This window comes from Spermophilus citellus (assembly GCF_964194105.1).
Source record: "Spermophilus citellus genome assembly, chromosome: 3".
In the NCBI taxonomy this organism is placed as follows: domain Eukaryota; kingdom Metazoa; phylum Chordata; class Mammalia; order Rodentia; family Sciuridae; genus Spermophilus; species Spermophilus citellus.
Genome location: NC_138184.1, coordinates 85,969,082 through 85,995,609, shown reverse-complemented (window position 1 = coordinate 85,995,609; position 26,528 = coordinate 85,969,082). Strand labels below are relative to the sequence as shown.

The 26,528-nt window shown below is 41.8% G+C and overlaps 1 protein-coding gene and 1 long non-coding RNA gene across 2 annotated transcripts in view; one reads left to right on the top strand and one right to left on the bottom strand.

The window, feature by feature from the left end:
• Positions 1–20,002, bottom strand: part of FBXW8 (F-box and WD repeat domain containing 8) — a 113,818-nt gene extending 93,816 nt beyond the window's left edge. Inside the window, exons 1-2 of the mRNA XM_081287984.1 lie at positions 19,615–20,002; positions 7,904–8,008 (exon numbers count right to left, since the gene is read on the bottom strand). Of these exons, the coding sequence (XP_081144110.1) occupies positions 7,904–8,008; positions 19,615–19,932 (423 nt within the window). The 5' untranslated portion in view covers positions 19,933–20,002. The remainder of the gene's footprint in view (positions 1–7,903; positions 8,009–19,614) is intronic.
• On the top strand, positions 19,158–22,134 carry LOC308645676. Its single transcript, XR_014021266.1, has 3 exons — positions 19,158–19,474; positions 20,799–20,903; positions 21,908–22,134. It is a non-coding gene; the product is annotated as an uncharacterized lncRNA (long non-coding RNA).
• Positions 22,135–26,528: the final 4,394 nt, after the last annotated feature.

The following is a 26,528-nucleotide window of genomic DNA, read 5'->3' as shown; positions in this document are numbered from 1 at the left end:
AATCAAGGTAGTAATTGCATTCTTCCTGGAGGCTCCAGGGGAAATATATTTCTTACCTTTCGCAGCTTCTAGCTGCCATCTCTACTCCTTAGCTTGGACCCCTTATTCCATCTTCAAAGCCAGAAGCAAGTTCTCTCTTCTCTGAGCCTTGTAATTACATTAAGGCCACCTGGATAATTCAAGATAATCCCCCATCTCATCTCAAGATCCTTAACTTAATCCCATTTGCAAAGGCCCTTTACCATGAAAGCATGTTCACAGGGTCCAGTGACTAGGACATGGACACATCTGGAAATTCATTATACAGTATACCACAACCCAGTCACTCTGACCTTCCTGCCATCCATCGTATACCACAGACCCTGCTTCAAGTGAAACTCAACTGTATCTGCCTCAGGGCTTTTGCCAGAGTCCTGTACAGTTTCCTCTGCCCTACCTTCCAGTCTCTGCTCAAAGGTCACCTTCTCTATGAAGTCTTCCCTGTCCTCTTAAAAGTGCAACATCACCTCCGCTGTCTTGGTCTACGACATAGCACATATCACATACTCTACTTTTGCTGCCAGGTTTGTCGTTTAGGGAGACATACTCTATATAATGAGGTGTTTATTGCATACAATGTAAGCCCTCTGAAAAGTAGGGGTTTTATCTGAGATGTTCACTGCTGAGCTTGCTGTCTAGAATGGCACCTGGCACACAGCAAGTCCTCTGTAAATAATCAAATGAGATGTAAGAATAAGGCCAACTTTTTAAAAATTCAGCTTTAAAAAAAATTGCTTTCATTTTCAAAGTTCATATAAACAGCTCAGTTCCTGACATGGGCTGCCCTCAACAGGTTCTGACTTTCTCACTCACAACCATTCTCTTGCTTTCTGCTTTTATTATCTTCTTCTTCAACTTTCTAATTATGGAAAATTTCAAACACACAAAAGTCAAGTGAACAGAGTAAAGAACTCCCAAGTAGCTCCTACTCAGTTTAATGACTGTCAATACTTGGCCATTCTTGTTTTCTCTAGGTCTAGATCTGCTTTTTAGAGTTGTTTTGGCTTTTCCTGGACCCCTGATTTAAGAAGGCAACCACTGCAACCAGGTGAATTAAAAGTGCTTGGGTCGTGGACATACACGGGACCTTCTACATCTCTCCCTAAAAGACAAACCTGGCAGCAAAAGTAGAAGTTGAGAACTAAAAGGGAACCCTGCCAACAACACAGATCTGCAAAATCATTGCTGCCTGAGGATTAATGCAGCCTCACTTGGATATGGATTCCTGACTGTCAAAAACTTCACTAAAATTATAATGCTTTAGCTATAAAAACACAGAATTTAGTTTTTCCTATGTGAACATCTAGTAAGATCATGAGATCACATTCCTTGAAACTAGAAATATCAATCTAATATATTGAACCTTAGCTCTAGAATTATTTATTTTGCCATCACCTACTTCTTCCTCACCAATATTATCACAATCTTTAGTTTTTCACCTCTGCATCTTCCTGCCTTTCCCTTTGTTGCTTTCTTTATTTCAATTTTCCAGACTTTTACATGAAAAACAAGACATAGTTGCCTATGCAGCTAAATTTCTAAGTATTACACATGAGTAAATACATACAACGAAAAATATTATATCTTTTGAAAAACTGAAAACAAAAACAGACAAAACTATAGAGATGGAGAACCAATCAGTGGTTGACAGGGGTTAGTGGAGGGGACAGAAGATTAAGGTCAGGGTAGCTATGGAAAGATAGCACAAGAAATCCATACAATTATATTGACTGTGGTAGTAGTTCATGGATTTACACTTGTGATAAAGTCACACAGAATTAAAATCACACCTAGGCACATGTAAAACTGCTGCAACTTGAATACACTTTGTGGATTGTCACAATGTCAACTTCCTGGTTTGATATCATTTTATAATTATGCAACATATTACTAATGGAAAAAACTAGGGGTACTATTTTTTTGCAACATCTCATGAATTTATGATTATTTTTAAAGTTTTTAAAAATGCATATTGGTAAATACTTAAAAAACCAACCCTCCTCAGTCCAGTCAGGGTTGGTGCCACATGTCTGTAATCCTATGTACTGAGAAGGCTGAGGTAGAAGAATCATAAGTTCAAGGCCAGTCTGGACAACTTAGTGAGACTCTGTCTCAAATATAAAAACAAAAAAAAGGTTGGGGAAGTAGCTCAGTGGTAGAGCACTTGCCTTACATACATGAGGCCCTCAGTTCAATCTCCAATATTACCAAAAGTGAAAGAAAAAAAATTATCAGTGTTGTAATATAACAGTAAACTTAACTTTTCTCATTAAAACCAAACAATCTGTAATTCTAAAATTGATGATTTTGTCACTATTATCCAGTTTAAAATATTATCTTTTAATATGCCAGGAATCCTGTGTATATGAAAAAGGATGAACATAAAATTATAAATAACAAAATGATAAAGCTGTTCAATGAAGGGTCCAATGAATAACTTTGCTTACTAACAGCCACACTGTGTTTCAGGATGAAGCACTCCCAAAGATACTAAGTCCCTTGAGGGTTATCCAACAATAACAAGAAGCTAGAGAGGTCAGCATCAGAAGTGCACGAGAATCACCAACCAAGGTAGAGAACTTCAGTTCTGGAAACATAAAGCAAAAAAAGGAGGGAATGTGGAAAGAAGGCAAAGTCTTAAGCAAAATCAGTTCTCCAACAGAGTTTGAGGCATAATTAAATCTCAAAAGGCCTCCCCAGTAAGGATTCCTTACTGTTAGTTACCAATTTGGCATAAAGATCTAAGCAAACAGGTTTTCTCCAAGGCCGTACACATAGTTCATGATGCCAATTCCACATAACTGGCCCAATTTCATTAAAATCCCAAGGTACCTAGATTCAAAGAGAAAAAGAGGAGACAGAGAGAGTAAGCCCCCTCTAACACAAAAATCATAAAGCAGCAGGACATTCCAACCAATAGAACAACTTTTCCCCTGTTTCAAAAATAAAAACACCACAAGAAACAAATGAAAATGCTACTTATATTTATTATTTTGTGGTTTATTTTAATGATTGAAGAAACAAAGCCAATTCTATAAACTACTACATGTCCATCATTATCTTCACGTCAAAGCTCTAGAAAAATCCTGGTTACACACATCGCAGCTAACTTAGCCACTGGTATTTTTTAAAATATTTTTTTAGTTGTTGATAGACCTTTATTTATTTATATATGGTGCTGAGAATCAAACCCAGTGCCTCACACATGCCAGGCAAGTGCGCTAATGCCAAGCCCCAGCTCCAGCCCTAGTCACTGTAAGTTAAAGGGGCTCTGTTTAAGAATATTTTCTATTCTTATACATGTGCTCTTAGACCTAGGCTAACAACAATAAACAAATCCAACTGGCCAAAGAAGGAAGAATTCTGGTGGACAATTGGACCACTGTGTTGCAAATTATACTGTTCACACCTGCAGAATAATCTCACCAGCATAACCAATCTATCCTGAAATACAGCTCGACTGTACCAAAAGGGGGATCTCTTCTTCCACTAGATCCTATCTTTCACTGAAAAACTCTTTGGATGAGAAAATCAGCAACAGATGTGAAAGCCACATGGCTTTCGACAAAGCGGGAAAGCAAAAAGCAATGTAAAAAGAAATTATTCCTTAAACAGCAGCTCACTATCAAGAATGAAGATTTTATCGTCTAATGCTGACTTTGTGTAAAGCAGCTAGTTATTAGACTCTGTTCCACGACTTCAGCTAACAACATCAGGCTCAAATCCAGGAGCTGGACTCATTTAGCAACACTCTTGTTTTCAACTCTTGGGAGCAGGGCCAATGTGTAAAGTTAGAATATAACAAATCAGATTTCCAAAGGGAAAGAAGACAATATAGGTACTCTTATTTAATACAACTGATAGGCTCTGGGCCTGGTTCACACTTCAGCACATTGAGTTTCAGTTTTAAATAATTTCCATCGTTTCTTAAAGACACACACTACACATCCAAAAATATTTGCAGCATCTCCACTGAAGTAATACTGAGGCAATTAAGAATACTGAAAATTCTTTCAAACTCACATTTAAGTAGAAAAAAATGATTAAGCAAAATGTGTCATGAAAAATAGTATCACACCACAAACTCTCAAAATTGTCCTGTATCACGTGTGATTTCACCCAACTGCCAACAACATGGCAAGTTCTATAGTCCAAATCTGACTTTTACCACTCTCAAACTGCCTTAACATCCTGGACTTCACGTTCTTGGGGTGCTTTGGATTTTAGTGTATAGTCTTCTTACTAGTGAATTTTACCAAACCTTTCCTCTTGGAAGATATCTCCACCTGTGTAAAATGCATTATAGAATCCAAGGATGAAAATGGTAACCACTAAACAAAGTCATTTTTTGGCAGTAAAGAGAATGGATCCTCCAATATCTTCTAGGGAATATCATAAAAAGCATATGTTCTGTAGTCATACACACTTAATAAAAAAATCAATGGGAATCCATAAATGTGATATACATGAACAGAATGAAGGACAAATTCATATGATAATCTCAAAAACACCAAAAAAAAGCATTTAATGAATTTCAACATCTTTTTTATGATAAAAATTCTTTAAGAAACCAAATATAGAAGGAATATACGTCAGCACAATGACAGATAAGTAGTATCACACTCAACTGTAAAATGCTGAGGGTTTCCTCTAAGACCAGGAATAAGACAAGGGTGCCCACACTCCCCGTTTGCATTCAACATAGGGCTGGAAGTCCCAGATGGAGTAAGGGGACGTTCAAATTGGAAGGGAAGAGGTCTCCTTGTCCCTGTTGGCCTACAGTGTGATCTTTTATATATAGAAAACCCTAAAGACTCCAACTAAAATACAATCAGAACTAATAAATAGATTCAGTAAAGCTGTAGGATACAAAATCAACATTCAAAAATCAGTAGCTTTTGTATTATGTTAACAAGGAACTAACTATTCAAAAAATAAATCAATGATCCCATTCACCATAGCTACAAAAAAAAAAAAAAAAGCAAAATACTTAAGGAATAAATTCTACCACAAAGACTAAAGACTGAAAACTATAAACATTAATGAAGGAAACTGAAGGAGACATAAATAAATGGAAAAATACCCCGTGTTCATGAATCAGAACCATTCCATCAAAAGCATTCTACAAATCAATGCAATACCCATCAAAATTCCAAAGACATTTTTCACAGAAAGAAAAAAATATACACAAAATTTGTAACCACAAAAGACCCTGAGTAGACAAAGCAGTCTTGAGTCAAAAGAAAAATACTGGAGGCATCATACTACCTGCCTTAAAAACATACCACAAAAGCTGGCCAGAGTGGCACAAGTCTGTAATTCCAACAACTCAGGAGGCTAAGGAGGGAGGATCACAAGTTCAAGGCCAGCCTCAGCAACCTAGAGAGTCCTAAGTAACTTAGTGAGACCCTTCTTGGAATAAAAAATAAAAAGGGCTGGGGATATGGCTCAGTGGTCAAGCAGCCCTAGGTTTAATTCCCAGTACAAAAAAATACACACACACACACATATATCACACACATACACACACACACACACCATAAAGCTACAGTAATTGAAGCAGTATGGTACTGGCATTAAAAATAGATATACATAGACCAACAAAACAGAACAGAGAACCCAGAAATAAACCCCTGCATTTACATTTAATTGGTTTTCAACAATGGTGTCAAGAACACACAATGTGGAAAAGATAGTCTAATGAATCACACTGGGAAAACTGAATATTCCCACACAGAAGAATGAAATTATACCCTTATCTCACACCCACATACAAAACTCAACTCAAAATGGATTCAAGTCTTAAGTGTAAGACCTGAAACGATAAAACTACTAGACGAAAACAGGAGAAAAGCTTATTGACACTTGTGCGGGCAATGATTTTTCTGAATATGACCCAAAAGAACAGGCACAAAAGCAAAAATAGACAAACAGGATGAGAACTGTTTACTCTGCACAGCAAAGAAAATAGTCAACAGAATGAAGAGACAACCTATGGTATAAGAGAAAATATCTGCAAATCGCACATCTGATAAAGAATATCGAAAAACATCTAAGGTACTCAATAATCAGAGAACAAGTAATTTGATTTAAAAATGAGCCTAGCACCTGAACAGACATCTCTCAAAGATATACAAGTGGCTGACAGGAATATAAACATCACTAATCAGGAGAGAAATGCAAATTAAAACCTCAAGGAAACACCACCTCCCACTGTCAAAATGGCTGTTATCAAAAAGACAAAGGATAACAAGTCCGGAGAGGCTGTGGAGAGAAGGGAAGCCTGCAACTCTACTGGTGAGAATGTAAATTGGTAGAGAAAACTGTGGAGGTTTCTTTCAAACAGCAAAACTACAACTACCCTGTGATCCAGTTGTTTCACTGCTGGGTATAAATCTAAAGAAAAGAAAATCAGCAGGTTGAAGAGAGAGCTTCACTCCCATGCTCACCACAGCATTATTCACCAGAGTCCAGACACAGAATGAACAGATGACTGCATAAGGAAAACGGGGTGCATATGCACAATGGAATACTAGTCAACCTGAAAAAAAAGGAGCTCCTTCCATCTGTGACATAAATGTGTCTAGAGGGCATTATGTTCAATGAAATAAACCAGGCCCAGAAAGACAAATACAACATGATCCCACATGATATATGTAGAATCTAAAAAAATTGAATTCCTGGTAATTTCTGCTGCTAGAGAGGAGACAGAGGTTGCAAGGGGGGGATCCAGGAGTTGGAGAGATACTGGTCAAAGGATATGTCAGAAAAGAGGAAAAAGTTCAAGATTTCTACAAGAGATCTACTGCACAACATGATGACTATAGTTAATAATAACGTATTGTATACTTGAAAAATCCCTAGAGAACAGATTTTAAAATGTTCTCACCACAAAATAACAAGAGTATGTGAGATAACACATATGGTAATTAGCTTGACTGAGCCATTCCACGATGTATACATATTGTACAAAATAAGTAAGATTTTTATCAATTTGAAAGATGAATTAAGGGGCTGGGGTTGTGGCTCAGCAGTAGAGCGCTCGCCTAGCATGTGCGAGGCTAAAAAGGATAAAGAGAAATCAAGTATATACTCTCAGCCAAAATGATGAGAACAAAAGAACAACTTTAGTGGCATAAACACTTGCCTCTCAAAGTGTGGCCAAAGATAAGTGGTGACACCTGGTCACAAATGTGGACCACTGGGCCCCATCCCAGATCTCCTCAACTCAAATATGCATATTACAGATATCCCCCATGATACATGCACACAATGAAGCTTGCCCTAGATGATATCTCCCAACAATCCACCCCATGGTAGTATGCCCCAGAGTCAGCATTAAATGGGTGACATTGATCTTCAATTCCCTGGTGGGTCTCAGTTTTCACATACCTCTACCTCACTGAATGGGATTCTGGAGCTTAAAGGGTAATTTGGACTATATGCCTAAAACATGACTTCACTGTTCTGTCCCTGAACTGACCCTCAGCTCCCATCCTAACAACTAGCCTGATTTAATCAAGGACTCACATCTTTGCACTAAAAACTGTGAGTACATTAACAGTGTAGGCAGGCTCAATAAAGGCGGAGCCCAGAATTGTCAGCTTTGAGCTCAGTGCCACAGGTCAGCCACAACTCAGAATGCAGGAAGAAGAGAGCTCTTGAGTTCACAGTCACAGAAAGATAAACACCAAGTGGTGATCCAGCACGGTTCTTTCTTTAAGTTCAAGGTTGCCTTCCTTCAAATAAAGTCACTATGCAATTCACTAATCCTATAAAGCTTGTAACTCTATAAATTTCTGTTATCCAGGGGTTTTAACCACACATGGTAGAAAATCTGAACATCTATTTAATAACAGCTTACCTGTGCACATCTTCCTAGCTCCTTCCTGTCCAGATACTGAAATATATTGATTGCCAATTCATAAGGCAGCTGGACATCAAAGAAGGGCACATCATCCATTTCATTCTGAGGAGAAAAAAAAAAACAAGCTTAAAATTCTGAAATATGAAAATAACTCACATCTTCAGGCCTTTTAAGTTACCAGAGATACTCTTAGGTGGTAACAAGAAAGATAAGGCTGTTTCCCAGAAGGGAAGTACTCTATTTCACAAAGAAGTCATGGGACTAATTCAGAACTTGCCAGCCACTCTCAATTCTCTGACCCCCACAAACCTCACATACACTTACAAAATCCCCATGACCTGGGATACACTACAAAAATAGATGCAAAGGTTTGTGGAAGGCCTCCTGCCTTCTAAGGCAAAGTGAGCAGCAGCGGTCCAAGAAAGTGAGCCTGCAAGTCAGGGAAGCCACCCCTCTTCCCAGGACAACTGCTACTCTCCCCACCTCAGAGAGGGGGCACATCCAAAGCTGGAGAAATGCTGACCTGGGTCACTGAAGTGTTTTCAAACCAGGGAAAGAATAGGGCAGTGAACATGAGTAAAAAGTCAACATGCCCAATGCTCTCTAGATGGAGGTGAACCCGTCCCTCTGCGAGGTTTCCTAATGCTCTCAGGGGCTTATGCTGGTTAACCTGAGCAAGCCAGTGCAAACAAAGAGTTCTTCTTCGGTGTCATTTATTAATGCAGAGAAATGAGAGCTCGCCTGTCTTTGGGTAAGCAATTAGAGATGAGGTAACAGCTTCAGCTGGAGATAAGGCTGTCATGACGACCCTGGTGGCACAAAGCAATACATGCGAGAACAGGGAAAAGCCAAGTGTGCATGTGTGCCCCTCTGCCTGTTCCCAAATCCACCTGCCAAAGCTCACTGTGGCATGGTATGTGCCTTGCAAAGCTAGGGAAAGCTGTGCTCTTTGTCCCGGCAGAACTCACTTAATAAAATTCATTTTTAATAGGCTTTGGCTGACATCAGTGACTTACTGGTTGCAGGCAAACTGTTAATTCACTACTCAAATACAACAGTTTTGTGTGTTGTGAGACTGCAGTCCCAAAATAGAAAATAGTCTCAGCATTGTTAATGGAGTGTGAGCGCTAATTTAGACCCCACCACAACTCAGGATAAAGATTATTCTGGAATTGTATTCCTATTCATTTAAGAGTCTCAGGGATAAGGAAACTCTGGAGCATAAGGAAATGTGGTGCTCAACTGTAAAAACAGTGCAAGGTGAAGTATGAGAGCCAAAAAAGCTCTCTAGAGGGAAAAAAAGTGAGAGCTGACAGTCCTCTGTGGACAAAGAAGGAACAGAATGTTAAAACAGGAGAGAAGCGTTGGCCATACAGACAAAAACAGGAAAAAATCTGCAAGGGTAATTGGAAAACACAGGATCTTTGCCTAGAAAAATAATGGTAAGTCATTGGTCTCGCTTCAGGCGAGGTCCCCTCCCACAACTAACTGGCTTCACTCAGCTCAGATACATCTGGGGACGCCTCACAACCCACCAGAGGGAGTCCCAGCTGGTCAGGGAAAGCATGCACAAGACAAGACTGCTGCACGCACCTCTGGACTCCCTCCTGCTCTCCCCTTTAGATTATTAAGACCGTAGTAAAGCAGAAAGGCCTACATTACCCACTTAGAAAGAAACAAGAGAAAACTGTTCCTTATCCTCATACAAGCAGAAAATACAGAGGGAAAAGCCCACTCTTCAAAACTGAAGTCTCCTATTGTGGCTTGTCAGGACTTGCTTTCTTCAGTAGGTCCCGTTCAGGATGCTCCATGACCTAGTTTCTGGATTTGATACTCTGACGAGGAATGAGACATCATCATCTTTGTTTCTATTCTGGTGCAGAAAAGTCACACTTTTGGTGGCTGCAGTTCCTGTCTTAGGTCTACACAGCTGGCCTATCCTCCATCCTCATCCTGGAAGACAACAACTCTATCCTAGCATACCCAACCCTGCCATGGTCCCTCTTGATCCCAAACACCACCATCTCTAGGAGCCTTGGAGGCTCAGAGCAGATCCCAACTGGTTTCAACTGATGATAAAGCTAATTGTTACCTTACTAGCCAAGCCAGCAGTCTAACTTCATCTGAGTTTCCTCATCTATAAAACAGACCCAGTATAACAACCCCATGAACATGTTATTACAGATAAAATGAGATAATACACGGAGAGAGCTTGGCACATGTACCAGGACTAAGCATGCAATATATGATTGTGAATATTGCTATTCATTTTCCTTGAGGGACTTTTGTCTATTTCTTCAACAAACAGGTGTTCCCCCTCTCATGACACTCCTAAACCAGCTTGTTTACACATTATATTTATTGTCATATACAAGCAGATGACAATCAGAGCAATAGCAAAAGGCTGGCAGAGGCTAAGCTACTCAAAAGTCTGAACACCAAGTACAATACAACAGGGATTCTTTAAAGTTAAAACAATCAACTTTAAAAGGGCAGTTTTCTATAGTGAGTCAGGAAGGATTCCTTCTGGTGCACACTGGATGGAAAGGAGGCATTTCCCCCAGGCTGCGAGTGACCAGTAAGTGGTGTTATGGCCACCACTACAACAGTCAGTCAGATGCTGCACTGGTCTGTTAATGCACAAGCAGTGATGGATCATTTCTAAGTCCTGGAGAGAAACCAAAGCATTATATTGTAATTATGTAAACACCAACAGTCCAAAGACAAACTTTTTTAAAAATCAGTGTGCTCTTAGAATTACAACTCATCGATCATCAATCCAAAACAGATCAAGTCCCAGACTTTCATATAATAATAAATGATTTTCCCTGTTGTTCCACTGACTAGAGAACAGCAGGAAGATCCACATCTTAAGAAATACGTAGCTGGATGAGGTGGCACATGCCTGCAATCCCAGCTATTCAGGAGGCTGAAGCAGAAGGATCACAAGTTCAAACCCAACCAGGGGCAACTTAGATGGTGTCTCAGAGAAAAAAAGGACGGGGGCAGAGGGCTGGGGACATGGCTCAGTGGTAGAGCTAGCATGTTCCAGGACCCGGGTTGGATCCCCACTACATAAAAAGAAATATGTTGACCCACAAGGTCAGGAGATCAAATGTTGCAGCTTCATGCTGCACAAGGCATTCATTCAATGGCTCCAGTAGTGGACACCGCAAGTCCTCCTTCAGATCCGATGAACTCATTCTACCTGATGAAAATGCTACCTGCCAGTTATTCAGAGCTGAGTGCTTCCTAGACGCTACCCTTGGCCAAAGAAGCTTCCTTACCAAAGAAACATCTCCTCTCAGAGGGCAGCCTGCATCTGCTGATTAGTCAGTGCCTATATACAACAGCCCGGCCCTGTTGCCTCAAAGCTGGATCTCTCCGAAAGACCAAGCCACTAAACCACCTACCTGAAATATCTGTCTCAGAGTCTGTTTTGTGTAGAGTCAAAACTTTTTTCCCAAACCAACAGAAATGGTGGTCTTGTGTCCAATTCACCCCCAAGGATTCCTCTGTACAATTCCAGAGACATCAGTCTAGGAAACCTACTTCCCACTCAAGGAGGAATATGGAAGGCAGGTGAGGATAATGTCATTATACCAGCCAACTAGAGTAGATTAAAGTTTAAGTAAATGATTCATAAACCTCTTTTTGTTATTATTAATAACATACCACTTGGGAAACAACTCACAGAAGATTAAGAGTTATGAGCATGTGGTTGAAAACACAACTCTTTTATAGTATGCATGACTCAACAAGGACAGGCAGCCACGTCCTGGGCCAAAGCTGTAGCCCCAGTAACCACGGAAACTCTCCTAGTTGCAGCAGGGTGTCTGAAACACTCAGATTAGTGTTTACCACAGTTCATAGACGTAGATAAAAATATTACTTGCTCCTAGAGAAATTCCTTGTTATCTAAAAGAGAGCTACCACACTACCACCTAGACTATGGTGAAGCACACTCCACCCAAAGAGTTTTGAGCCATTTTAACCCACCTCAATATCTATTCTGACTTAAAAACATCAAAATGGGCAACTCTGAATTTCAGAAACATATTCGAAGAAGGAGGAAATTAAAGACATTGAGGGCTGGGGATAGTGCTCAGGGGTAGAGTGCTTGCCTAGCACATGTGAGGCTCCTGGTTCCATCCACAGCACTGAAGGAAAAAAGGCACTGGAATTATTAATACAGGAGAACTAGTCACACTATACAAAAATCAATGTGACTACACTGATAAAGCAATACACTATTATTGTGCACTCGCTTAATAGTCCCCATCAGTGTGAGACTTGCCAAATTTATGCTCTAGAAAACCAATGAATTCAAAGAATTAACATTCTTCAAATGTAAGGAAAAGTGTCTTTCTGATTACACACAACCTGGTTTTTAATGCTTTGACCAACGGCTTAGATATTCTCTTACCATTCTTAGTGACTTCTGTCACCAAAAATGGTGACTCCTATCAAAATCATCCATAATGATTTTTGTATTTGTTTTATTTTGAATGCTGAGAACCCACCTAGACCTACTGCCCCCAAATTTCAGGGAAGGTACTCAAACATCACCTTCTCAGGGGTTCCTCATGCACATTAAAAACTGAGAACCACAGCCCTAAATCATAGCAGATATCAAATCCATCTACCGGCTTTCCCAAACAAGGGAAACACACACACACACACACACACACACACACACACACACACGGGTAGTGTTACTTTGTTAATTTAAGGGTCAGTGAGTACAAGATTTTCCCAAAGTCTACTGGACTTACTCCAAAAATGCTGAGAGAAATTGCAAAGAGATCCATCCCCAGGGAGGCTGATTTGCACTCCTATGTGCTAATGTAAGACTAATTCTGTAAATGGATTGGTTTTGTGCCTTACTGTTAGAAATTTAATCTGTCTTCTCTTGTTTAATAGAAGAAGGGATAATTACTAAGAGACAAATCAGTACAAAGTGAAGAAACTGACTTAAGGTTTTTGTTCTCAATGTATATCTCCAGGGCAAACAACATGAAGAGCTCTCTAGGTGGTGTTTTGAGAATCTGAGAAAAGAAATCACTTTAAGTTCAAATAAGAGATCTGCAGTAACATTTCTACTAAATATGTTATGAAAAGGAGTTTATCTCAACTCTCCACATAACACAAAAGTGGAGCACAGTTGACCTCACAATCACAATCAGTAGGAATGAAGGAGTTCCAGTTTCTCCTGTGTCTTTTTTTTAATAGCAAATAAGGGCATTTTTTTATTTTTTATTTTTATTTTCTTTTTATGTGGTTCTGAGGATCGAACTCGGGACCTCACATGTACGAGGCAAGTGCTCAGTCACTGAGCCACAATCCCAGCCCCTCTCCTGTGTCTTCTTTAAGAAAAAAAAAAAAAATTGGCTGATGGAAGGGGATCCGAAACACTCCCAAAATAAATAGGCAGCCATTTTGTCTTAAAATGAATATTCTTACATATAAGAAGAAAACGAATTTCAGAAGTACACCAAAATGTGAACAGCAGTAGCCTGAGTAATGACATTACAGGAGATTTTTGTTTTCTTCTTTCCTTCTAAATTTCCTAAATATTTCTGTAGTAAGCATGCTACCCACTAAAATAGGATAATTTTTTTAAATATTTATTTTTTAGTTGTAGGTGGACACAATATCTTTATTTTATTTTTATGTGGTACTGAGGATCAAACCCAGTGCCTCATGCATGGTAATCGAGCGCTCTATCTCTGAGCCACAACCCCAGCCCAAAATAGGATAATTTATGTTCAAAATATTATCTGAATTCAGGGACATGACCAATGCAGGGGGAGGGGAGGTGCTGTTAGCAAATGTATAAGTATGGGCAACCGCACTCAGAGAGCTAAAATCTTTTATAGTGATAAATCATCGTCATGTAAAGCAGAATAAATACACAAGACTATGAGGGGCAATATAGATAGTCCCCTAAGGTATTCCACAGTTCATTAGTAAGTCAGCTATTTAGAACTTAGAAATCATTTCTCCAAAGAAACAATGCTATAAAGAGAGGTTAAGCTCTCAAGCAGTCCACGAAAAGCCAATTTATCTCTTAATGTTGAACCTAATGCCCACGTCTAGCTGTAAGAGCAAAAGGTATGCAATAAATATCTGCTGATTACCTGTGCAAATAACCGAACTATAATATTACCAAGTCAAACCAGCCCAGCACTAGGCACATGGTAAATGCACAAAAATGACTGTGATTTATTTTTTTAAACAGGAATAGGCTTTCCCACTCTGAGACACATTCTCATATTTATGGCCTATTGGTATGACTTCCCCAGGCACTCTGGCAAGGGAGGGAGATGGAAAATGCCAATCCAAAGGACTTGGGGAGTAAGTGCTGGGGGGAATCCCAAGACACTGGGTGTGGCACTAAAGAAAGTCAATGTGAAACAAAACAGGCTGGACCTCTGCTGTCAAAGCTCCCTGAGTCTACACTGGACCCCAGATTTGAAACAAGGCAAGCACAGAGTCAGAAGGGAGGAGGAGATCCCGTCAGAAGCTTCAGGTCCCAGAGGCATACTACTCATGGCTGTGGATTTGTTTGGTGAAGTTACTCCAAGCACAATCCCACCATCGGGATCAGATGTAGAATTTGGGGGACCCAGTGTAAAACAAAAACGTAGGTTGTCTTAGTCAAAAACAGTTAAGAACTTCAAGACAACACAGAGCTTTAACCAAGCACAGGTCCTTCTGAGCACAGGGTCTTTTAGTCACTTTTGGGCCGCACACCCAGGAGGCTGCTGGCTCTGGCCACCATAGAACCTTTGCACCTACTGTTCTCTGCCTGCAGTCAATGTGAAATGTTGATTGCCCATGCCCCACATATCTTCATGCCTGCTTCCTTCCCTCCTTGTCTTCCATGAAAAGTGATCTTCCCAAGAAAGGCCTTGCTGGACAGCACCATTAAAATTACAGCCCCTACCTTACTACAGTCCCGCTCGAGCCCCCTATCCGCTTTTTTCCCAGAGCATTTATTATTTGAGAACTGTCTAGCTCCCTCTTTCCTGGAATGTAGACTATAAATTTTCAGTCTTGTTCACTGCTGTATCCTTGGTGCCTAAGAACAGTGCCTGATACTAAGTTAAGCCATTTAATAAGTTAGTTAAGCCTCTTAACATGTATTGTGGAATGAATGAACCCATGACTCCAGCCATCAGAACTTTCCAGTGAAAACATGACCTAAGTTACAATTTACATATATACACAGACTATTTCAAATGCACTAAGTAGAGACCTGCTAATTCATGGGAAAAAAAAAAAAAGACACTGACAATAAGACCTTTTTCAGTTAGGGGAGTGGAGAAATTTGGACTGAAGGGATCATCAAGGAAGAGTTAACACAGGAGGGGGAATTCAAGCTGAGCCTTAAAAGGAAGACAAAGGGTAATAAGAGGAAGGGGAGTCATTCCAGGTATGCCAGCACATGACTCCACACCAGGAGAGAACCAGTCAACAGCACAATCTGAAACTCAATGCTGGTTCACTGACTCTAAGCCCAGGACCACACCCAGGCTGTGCTGGCTCCATTAATGTTGTTCTTTAAGTTAGAAGAGGTGGTCTCCAAGGGCAGGAACTGTATCAATTCTGTTGATTGCCCATGCCCCAGCACCTACCTGATCAACAAGTATACAGAGATGGATGAACAGAAAACAGTCCTACAGTGCTGCTCCAAACAGCCACCTAAAGTGGACATCAGTAATGGCCACAGTTGCTTGCCCCACATTCATTCTCTCTTCTCTTCCCACTCTTAATGTGATTTAAATGGGACTGACCCCACCCTTATCTTCAGGAGTGGGCACTAAATGCAAGCCTGGACAATTTTAAGCAGAAATTGGTTCCAAATTGGTCACATGACCCAATTTGGCCCAATAAGAACTTAGGTTCATGATATCTGTTGCATACCACAGAAAACACACTCCTTACTCTCCCCCTGCATTGCCAAGCTGGTAGAATGTAGGACTGCAGATGCTGGCCATTTTGTCCCCAGTGGGGGTGAGACTGCTGCAAGTAAAACCAACAAAGGAAAGCCATACTAAGAGGAGGCTTCCAGTCACGTTATGTTAACACCCAGAACAAGCACAACCACCTAGAGGTTTTAGTCACATAAATTGATGGATTCCAATTTGGGCTTTTTAAGACAATTTGAGTTGGGCGGAGATCTGATATGCTACCTAAACAAAAATGGGACCAAGCAATCATACTCAAGTGGCTCCACTAACCTAAGGAGCCTGGGTTTATGGACAGGATGAAAGACTAAAACAAACTGCCTACTGCCTCTGGAATTTGGACCAGGGGGATGCCATTTCTTTCATCAGTTTAACCATATGTTAAACCAAGTGCCAATTTAGATATTCCTACCTCATTACCTAAACAGAGATGGTTTCTAGGTGCAATTATTAAAAGCCTCATAAGTCAGATGAGGTAGTGTAAATTCCAGCTATTCAAGAGGCTCACAAGTTCAAGGTCAGCCTAGTTCTTTGTCTCAAAATAAAATGGACTGTGGATGAGCTCAGTGGTAGCCCCTGGGTTCAATGCCAAGCACTTGTGGGGAGAGAAAGAAGACCAGGCTCAGGAGGAGTTATTTCTAAATTTCATTTCAGCTGCGCTTGTCCATCAACGGTTCTGGCCTATTCCTAGCCAGATAACATTCCAAGTGTGTTCAACTGCTCAACAAAAGGAACTCAACTTTTGGCTGATGACTTAGGTGCTTTCACTATGGTGATGATACCGAAGTCTGAAGTGGAAGAGACTAGCCAAAACCACAACAGGATGCACGAGTAGAAGCCAGTTGCCAAAAGTTGGGGGTGAAGTTTACCATTTTTATTTCCCTTTCATGACAACTATGTCAGTCTCTGGGAACAGTTTCTGGGAAGTCCCAAAGGAACATAATCTTTCCAGAGTACAACTACTTTGGAAAATATCAACATCTACCAAGGCTGTTACCTGCATGCTTTATGACCTAGTAATTCCACTCCTCGGTGAATTCCAAACACACACACACACACACACACACACACACACCCCAAAAGATGTATAAAATGTTCAAGCAGTGCTGTTCCCAATAGCCCCAAGCTGGCTCTTAACAAACTAGTTATCAATAATGCCCATCAACAGTAGCATGAATAAATAAAATGTGGTAAATTCACATAGATCAATCTCATAATGCTATGCACAAGAACCCCCGCACAAGAGTAGGCACAGTATGATTCCACTTAAATGTAGTTCCAGCTTGGTGTTAGAAGTCAGGTGAGTGTTTACCCTGAGGTGAAAAAGCACATGGGGGCAGGGATGGTTCTGCCAAGCTGGTGATGCTGTTCTGTAATCTGCCTGCTGCTTCCATGCTCACGAACTCTTCAAAATGCATCAAGCTGTGCAGTTATGATTGGTATACTTCAAAGTGTGATTTAAAAAAAAAAAAAACTTTTAAAAGTGAAAAAACAAAAACAGAGAGCCATATTTCAAGAAAGATAATTCCTACCCAGACATGTTTAATGTCAGCTGCCACCATGAAACAAATTCTACAAACTATGATAAAATCTGAAAAAATACACAACAAAATGCCTGAAAAAAGGATACTGCTGGGGCGGAAAAAGGATTGAAGAGGCAATACCTAGCCTGCTTCACTCAGTTGCATTACCTGTCTGGACCCTGTGGGTGGTAGGGCTTGCAACCACTGATGCAGGTAGCCAAGCTTTTTCTGTAAATCATAACATCCGTTCTCAGACCAAAGATACTGGATGGGTTTACTGACCCTAACCAAGGTACTTTCCTAATGCTCAGGTTCCAAGTGCAGTTGAAAATGGCCACCGTGGAGGGTTACTGGGAGAACCGAAAAAAGTCTCTGAGCCCTTAAGACAGCACCAAGGAGAGAGTATGCTAGTGCTTAATGAACAACTACTACTTCGTTGCTGTTATTTATAATTATGAAGTATTGTTTAAAAAAATCAGAGATGTCCCAACCTGGATGCTGCCTCATCTAATGTGGTGATGAAGGGAACAGAGAAGCCCACCAGGTCTCATCCCAGGGAATTAGTGCAGGCTTTTTTCCGACTACATATTAGATTCGAATGTGCTCCCAGGATCCTTCCCAAAGGAGGGTCCTTCCTTTTTTGCACACTTGATTTATTTCTCCACTATTCTTGGGAACAATGTCTATGACTATTACAGCTGGAAAGCCTTGAGAATCAGGATTTAAAATTCAAAGGAAGCAAGAACAATGTCTCAAATGTGTCTGATCATTCTAATCATCAGATTTGGGGCTCTCTTCCCTGACCACTGATTTCATAGGTCTGAGGAAGACCCAGGACCTATATTTCAATAAGGCCTCAGGTAATTCTTATGCCAACTCAAGTTTAACCTGGTGAATTAGAAGTCAAAAGACCTTACTCTAATTTCAATTCCCATTATTTGTTGACTGGGTAACCGTGGACAAATCGCAGAAAATTTTTGTCTCTTCATTTGTAAAAGGAGAGTTAATATCTACCTCACAGGATTGTTGTATTAAAAGTAAGTCAGGGGGCTGCAATTGTGGCTCAGCAGTAGAGCACTTGCCTTGCAAGTGTGAGGCACTGGGTTTGATTCTCAGCACCACATATAAATAAAGAAACAAAATAAAGGTCCATCAACAACTAAAAAAATAAAAAATTTTTAAAAAAATAAAAGTAAATAATTCTAAAGGAAAAAAGTCAGAGCACAGAAACAGACATTTGTTTTAAAAAAAACAAGCTATGTTATTTGAATAAAACTACACACTACATAAAAATAAGCCATTAATTCTTGGAACAACTCCCACTACACAATAATTCCCAACTGGAAAGCTGCAGAAGGTTCTTTTAAAACTCGTGTAAATCAGGCTATTAAAGCTTAATGTCCTCTTCCAATTCTTAACCTGGGAGCCATGGATAAGTGCCAGGTAGTCCTGATCCTCCCACCTTGGTGAAGGGGGTCATTTTTATGGCAGGCCTCCAGATTCTCCAAAAGATCCATGCCCCCTCAAAACAACCTCCATCCTAATGATCCTGCCTAAAGGATTTTTCCTCCTTTTCCCACTTTAATTTTTTGAAGTTGGAAAAAAATTAAATACAAACAGTACACAGAGAAAAGTTAAAAGCAATTATTTCTTTCTCACTGTGGCTCAGGAGGACCGCAAGTTCAAAGCCAGCCTCAGCAAAGGCGAGGCGCTAAGCAACTTGCCGAGACCCTGTCTCTAAATAAAATACAAAATAAGGGCTGGTAATGTGGCTCAGGGGTCAAATGCCCCAGAGTTCAATTCTTTCCTATCCATTTCCTAGGCCCTCTTTCTCCAAAGACAGCCTTTGTTAAAAAGTTTAGGTATCTACTTTCTTGAGTTCTCGAACTCCTACTGACATTTTGGGCAGCTAATTTTTTCGTGGGTCTATCCTATGCATCGTAGGACGTTTGCGAGCAAACACCGGATGTCCAGAGCTTGCACGCTCACACCCACTGAAGCACCCCAAGATGTCTGCAGACACTGACAAATCTGCAGCCTCGGGTCTGCACCCTATGCACACACGAACATAGGTGAGTACACGACTACTCTTTTTTATTTTACTTTTTTTCCAGTCGGTGGCCCACAGAGAAAGTTGCTTTACAACTCCTGAGTGGTTAGTTCCGGAGCGGGGGCAGGCCCGGGGCCTCGGCAGCAGGCGACCGCCACTCACCAGGTCGCGGATGAGCTGATCCACCAGCTGCTCCCCGCCCCCCGCGGCTTCGCGGACGGGAGGGGAGCGGGAACGGCTCGCCGCGTCCTGCCTCTCGGCCCGGGTCGCCCGCACCGCCGGGGGCCGCCCCGCGCCCTCCAGGAGGCCCTGAGCCAACGCCAGGTACCCCGAGGCCTGCTCGCCGCGGCCGGGAGCCACCTCGGCCCGCCGCGGCCGCCGCTCGGCAGCCTCAGGCCGCCGCCGCTTCCTCAGCGCCTGGGCCTGCGCCAGCTCCTCCTGCCAGCGCCGACGGAACTCTTCCAGGCTGTGGTCGTCCATTGTCGCTGCTCCGGAGCCTCCGTGTTCTCCTCAGCCCCGCCAAGTGCCACGGTATAGTCCCTCCGCGGGAAGTGTCCGCCGCGGCCGGAAACCGCTGCGGGTGCGGCTCTTAGGTTCCGGGCGGCGATCATGCCCCAGCCACGCCCCCTCGCTCTGCCGGGGGTGGCCCGGATGCTTCGGCTTTTACTGCGAACCGCATTTGCCATGGCCGGACTTTGCGCCAATCATTTCCCTTCATTCAAGAAATATGCACTGAACAACTACTATACGCCAGGCATTGAGAATTTAGCATGCAAATCTACCCGCCCCCAAATATCCCTGACTTTTTGGAGTTGTCATTCAAGTGGGAGGGAAGATTTTAAACAAATACGAATGTTTGAAGCAGTATTAGGAAGGAAAAGTAATAAAAGTGGTTGACCACGGGAGGGGATGCATGATGGAGGACGGTTGGTGGGGGCCTCTCTAAGGAAATGGCATTTCAACTAAGAGCTAAATAAGGGAGAAAAAAAAAAAAAACAGCCATGGGACTATCAGACCTCAAGAGAAATTTCTAGAAGGAAATCACACAACTCCAAGAGCGTTAGGTGGAAAAGAAAGTGGCGTACGGTTCCATCCATTTTGAAAATGCTTTGCACCCACCCTTTTCTGGGCAGGGAATTTTCCTCCCCACCAGACAAGGCCTACACATCTTCCAGATGTACACGCACACTTGCTCTTGCAAACCCGTAAAAATATAAAAATTTAAAAAAACTTCGGGCCCCTCCCTCGCATTCATTTTCATAGCATCCTGCATTTCTCATTATAAAACATAGTGCAATTTTATAATTTTATATTTGTGTGAGTATTAATACATCCTTTCCTTCTAGATTAACAACTCCTAACTTGGAAGCTGGGATTAGTAGGCACTGAATAAACATGTAAGGAATGACTAGCAGCCCTCTGAGATGAGAGCTATTACTCTCAGTTTACAGGTGAGAAAACCGAAGTACAAAAGCTTGAGAAATCAAGAAAGAAAGAAAGAAACAGAGAGAGAGAGAGAGAGAGAGAGAGAGAGAGAGAGAGAAAGAGAGAGAAGGAGAGAGAAGGAGAGAAGGACTCTAGACCTAACTTGTTAATCATTAAATCACTCAGCCCACATCCCTAAGCCATCTAGGAACCAGGTACCAACCTCTGGTTACCATGACTTTTTTTACTGTAATGATATTAACAGCATGGATGTTAATAGCCTTGGCTCCAGGACAGATAAACCAATCCCAGTCTTCATTTACGTGGGTCCTATTCTTTCAGCATTTCCACTTCTAAGAATTTAAGAATTTGGCCCCGCGGTGGTACGTGTAATGCCAGCCGCTGGGGAGGCTGAGGCAGGAGGATTGTGAGTTCAAAGACAGCCTCAGCAATTTAGCCAGGCCCCAAGCAATTCAGTGAGACTTTCCTCTAAATAAAATACAAAAAGAAATGGGCTGGGGATGTGGCTCAGTGGTTAAGACCCTGGGTTCAATCCGGGTACCAAAAAAAAAAAAAAAGAATTTTTCTAGTCGGGCTCTGTCGCTCACTCCTGTAATACTAGCAGCTCAGGAGGCTGAGATAGGAGGATCATGAGTTCAAAGCCAGCCTCAGCAATGGCAAAGCACTTAGCAACTCAGTGAGACCCTGTGTCCTAATAAAATACAAAATAGAAACGGGGATGTGGCTCAGTGGTTGAGTGTCCCCCTGAGTGGTTGAGTTCAATCCCTGGTACAAAAAAAAAAAAATGTATCCTAAAAGCAGAAAATCGAGAATAAGTGTAAAGAATACTTAAGTGAATGTTTATTGAATGTTTATAGTACTGAAAACTGAAAGCTAAATAGTCCACAATGGGATGTTGGGTAAATAATGATGCTCCATTAGAATGTAAGAAAGATCCTGACCATAAGGTCAGCTGCATAGGAGCAGAGGTCTGACCTAGTTTGTTCCTTTCTGTGTTTTTACTTTACAGATGAGGAAACCAAACTGCATTTGGGCTGTAGCCGCTGCTTACTATGTAATGAATAAGTACTGTAAATGAGATACTGTGAAGCTATGAAATCTCACACCGTTGAAGAAAATGTCATCCTCACATGAAGATTTTCACAATATAGCAAAAGTTTAAAAAAGAAAAGTCAGGATATATATCAATTATCTATGTGCTAGTTGGTTTTCCGTTGTTAATAACCTAATCCCCCAGACAGGGTAAGTTTTAAGGAAAAGAGGTTTATTTGGGCTCATGGTTCTGGAGGTACCCTGTGGGGGCTTCAACCCAGGGAACAGATTCATGGTCCCAGCACACAGAAGAAGAGGCAAGAGGCAGTTAGGATAGTAGACATGCTTTAGAGGTGGCCACAACTCAGGCTTCCAGCCAGTCCCATTTTGCCCCCATTGAGCCCCTGAGGCTTTTCCATGGCCCCTTTGCAGACCAAAAAGAAGGCACACTGCCAACAGGCTACCTAAGGGGGCACGTGCTCACAAATAGTGCTTATGACCTTGAGTCTATACACTGAGTCACAGTTTGTCTGACCTTGACTAACCATAACAGAGCTGGTTCCCAGCCCTGGCTACACACTAAAAACCTAACGTAGCCCACCAGAAGCCTCAGCCAGGGAGCCTAACTAGACATTTTGGCCTGCCCCAACAGGAAGTCAAAGGTCTCAGGACCAACTCTGGTCTTATTCCTGACAGAAGGTAGCATCTCATAGCACCAGGCAGGGAACATGTAGTTCTATGTCCGTCTCTTCTGATCTCTTTTCTTTTTGTTTAGCCACCAAGATTCAATTGTGGGGGCCTCCACCTTAATGGCTGTAATCCTGATCACCTTCCAAAGGCCCCACCTCTGAACACCACAGTTGATTGGGTTTCTAACTCTGGACACCTCACAATGCAGATTAAATATGAACCCTTAGGGACACAAACTATATTAAAGCCTTAGCAATACAGTATGATCCCCTTTATTGTGTATGCATTTTAAAAGGAAGAATATTCCTTTTCTAGAATTCCTAAATTCTAACAGAAGAGATCTCTAGAGAAAACAGGATTGTTCGTGATTTTAGAGTTCTTTATCTACACATTCTAATTTTCTACCATTCATTTTGTCCTAGCCAGAGTTCCCCCAGGAACCAAAACTTGATCCCTGCACTTGAACACAACTAGTTTATTTGGAAAAGTGATTCCAGGAAATGGAGTCAAAACCCAAGAAGACTGAAAGAGGGACAGCTAATCTGAAGAACAGTCTTGTTCTATTTTTTTTGGTACAGGGGATTGAACCCAGGGGTATCACTGAACTATGCCCTCAGCCCTTTTTTATTTTTATTTTGAGATAGGGTCTCACTGAGTTGTCCAGGCTGTCCTCCAACCTGTCTGTCCTCCTACCTCAGCCTCCTGAGTCACTGGGATTACAGGTATGCTCCACCGAACCCAGCCCCCCAGAGTATTCTTGGGTTGATCCAGCTATGGGCTCCACCCTCACCCAGGATCTTCTAAGGAACTTTAAGAATACACTTTGGGAGTGTCCTCCCAAGAGACAAAGGGAAAATGTATCCAAAAATTCTCATACCTCGTTGGAGAAAAGTTGAAACCAGGAGTATTTTTTAATATATTTTATTTGTTCTAATTAATTATACATGACAGTAGAATGCATTTTGACCCATCATACATAAATGGTTAAGGCAGGAGTAAAAAAAAAATTTTTTTTTGGTACCAGGGATGCTTACCATGAGCCACATACCCAGTCCCCCCATTTTTAAATTTTAAGACAGAGTTTCCCTAAATTGCAGAGGGCCTTGCTAAATTGCTGAGGCTGGCTTTGAACTTCCAATCCTCCTGCCTCATCCTCCCAAATTGCTGGGATTACAGGCATATGCCAATGAGTCCCCCTAAACCAGGAGTATATTATTTTTAAAGAGAGAGAGAGAATTTTTTTAATATTTATGTTTTAGTTTTCGGCAGACACAACATCTTTATTTGTATGTGGTGCTGAGGATCGAACCCCGAGCCATGCTCACATCCCCAGCCCCCAGGAGTATTTTTAACAACTTCCACTTCCAAGCTGGATATAAGTAAATGAGTTCCCATTGATGCCCCATACCAACACAATGGAAATGCTCTGGGGTAAAAAGCAATAGATACTCTGCAGATAACAGTAGGGACTGTCAAGTTACTCATGCACCGAGTCAGTTGCTACAGATGTATAAAGTAAATAAATATGGATGATTTTCTTCCTCTGTAAAGGTTTTATCATGCACAGAAAGGGGAGGGGCTCAGACCTTGGCAGCTGCTTTCTTCCTGGGGTCAGACATGGTTCACCTCTTTCTTCCTCTTGGTGTAGATGCATGTCCTCACCCTTTTCTTGATGAACTCGAAAACCCACTTGTCCTTGGAGAACTTGTGCAGCTCCAAGGCAAGCTGCTGGTGCAGCACAAAGGCACACACCTCTGGTCCCCATAAACTTTGTGTACCGTTGCTGCACCTGGGGCAGCAGCAATGCCTTATCTTGCTTATGTTCTTGGTCCCTTTGTGGCCCCTTGTCAAGTCCCACAGCCATGACCCAGCACAGAGCTATGGCTGCCAATCTGCAGTGTCTGCTGCCACTCACCTATCCTTTTTGTCATTAAAATAAAAACAATAAGCTATTTCTCCCCAAACATTCAGCTGACCTCCCCCCCCCAATCCCACAGGCCCCAGGGTCCATAAAACATGCCTTATCTACTTGAGTCAAAAGCCAAATGTGGCTTTTCTGATATCCTTGGAATTTATAGTACACCTAACATTTAAAATACAAAGCAAACTAGGGAATTTCAAACACCAAATTACACACACACAAAAAAAAAAAAAAAAAAAAAAAAAAAAAAAAAAGAAAAAGGAAAAAATTATACTGGTCTAGGTCAATGCTTCCTCTCACCCCTTCTAAAGGATTTTTATGGGGTCAGGTGCAGGCAGGCTGAGAGAACCAATAGTCACTCAGTGAAAGTTAGTGGAAAACAGAGAAAGAAACATGCTCAGAGGAAGACAAATATTGTTCTTTTCTCCATGGTGCCTCCCAGGCCCTGATAATGTTTATGTAGATTTATTTTATGTCTTTCCAACAGTAAATCCCTGGGCCTCCATTTCCTCAAATGAAAAGATCAAAGCATGTTCCCTTCAGAGTGCTGATAAAACGCCTGTAAAATTCCTAGCATCTCTAGGCACATAGTAGGTATTCCAGAAACAACGGCTCTAATGGAGTCTTGGCAGATGGACCCTGTGTCAGACCTGTGCTCTGCAGGTCTGTTCCTCCACTGGCCCCAGCTTTTTCCATATCAAAGGCGTTCATTGCAAGCTCAGTCCGTTCAAGTTCTTTGATTGCAAGCAACAGACACCAAGATGTGCCGCTTAAGCAAAAAGGAATTGAATTTCAAGAGTGACTCCCAAAGTTAAAGAGGCATGAGCAGATCTTCAGAATGCCAAGAACCAGGTCAGGTTCCTGGGTTTCCATCAGAGGAGCTCTATAGGATCCACTCTCTTGCCTGTGACTCACATTCGAAAAGCAGGAGAATCTCAGCGGGTGGCACGTGAGTGGGTGCTCACTTGGAGGGCAAACTCTCAGCTCCATTTACTAAGTCAAAACCACGCCAGTGTGGGAAATCACACCCTTCAAATGGCCTGAGTCACATTCCCTGCTCTTGTTTGGAGGTTAGAGAGGGTCACAGCTACAGAAGAGCAAGAAACAGGGGAGACAGAGTTCCCAAAGCTGAAGAAAGGGGGAAGGTTGAGGACCAAATTAAAACATCTGCAAGGCAGTCCTAGGAGGGGGACTGTGGGAATTCAGTCTTAGTGTCTCCCCAGGTTCTTCTCTGCCCATTATTGATAGGTGGTGTGTTCCCTTAGAAGTCCCAGCCCCTGCTGGGGTTGGGGCTCGGTGGTAGAGCACTTGCCTCCCATGTGTGAAGCCCTGGGGTTCAACCCTCAGCACCACATAAAAATAAACAAATAAAAATAAAGATATTGTGTCCATCTACAACTAAAAAATTTTAAAAAAGAAGTTCCAGCTCAACTTCTGCTGGACCCCCAGAAAGATGGCTGATGCAACCTTTTCCCAAATTCCTCCTGTCCCGCCTGCATGTTCCTCAGAACAGCTACACCCTGAACTGCAAAGGTTCAAAGCTTCTTTACTCCAGGGTCAGCTAGACTCCAAAAGGGATTGAGGATGGGGGACAAGATCGTAGATTGTTAATTTGTTTGTTTTCATATAAGGTAAGAAGGTGTATTAGTCACCTGTTGCTGCTATAACAAATAAAGTAGCTTAAAGCAACCTGTAATTTTTCTCTTCCCAATTCTATGCATGGAAATTCCAAAAATCAGTTCTGCTGGACTGAAGTCACAGTGTTAAAAGGCCCATATTCCCTCCAGAGACTCTAGAAGAGAATCGCTTTCTTGTCTATTTCTATTTCTAGTGGGGTAGGGATTGCCACAGGGACAAAGGGCAAATGCATTTGTGGGCCTTGGCTCATGTCCTGACAGCTGGCCCCAGGAGGTTGGTGCATGCCACCCTTACCAGGGTCAGTTTTGCGACGTTGATGTCAGGGTGCACTGCATGTGTTCTCTTGAAC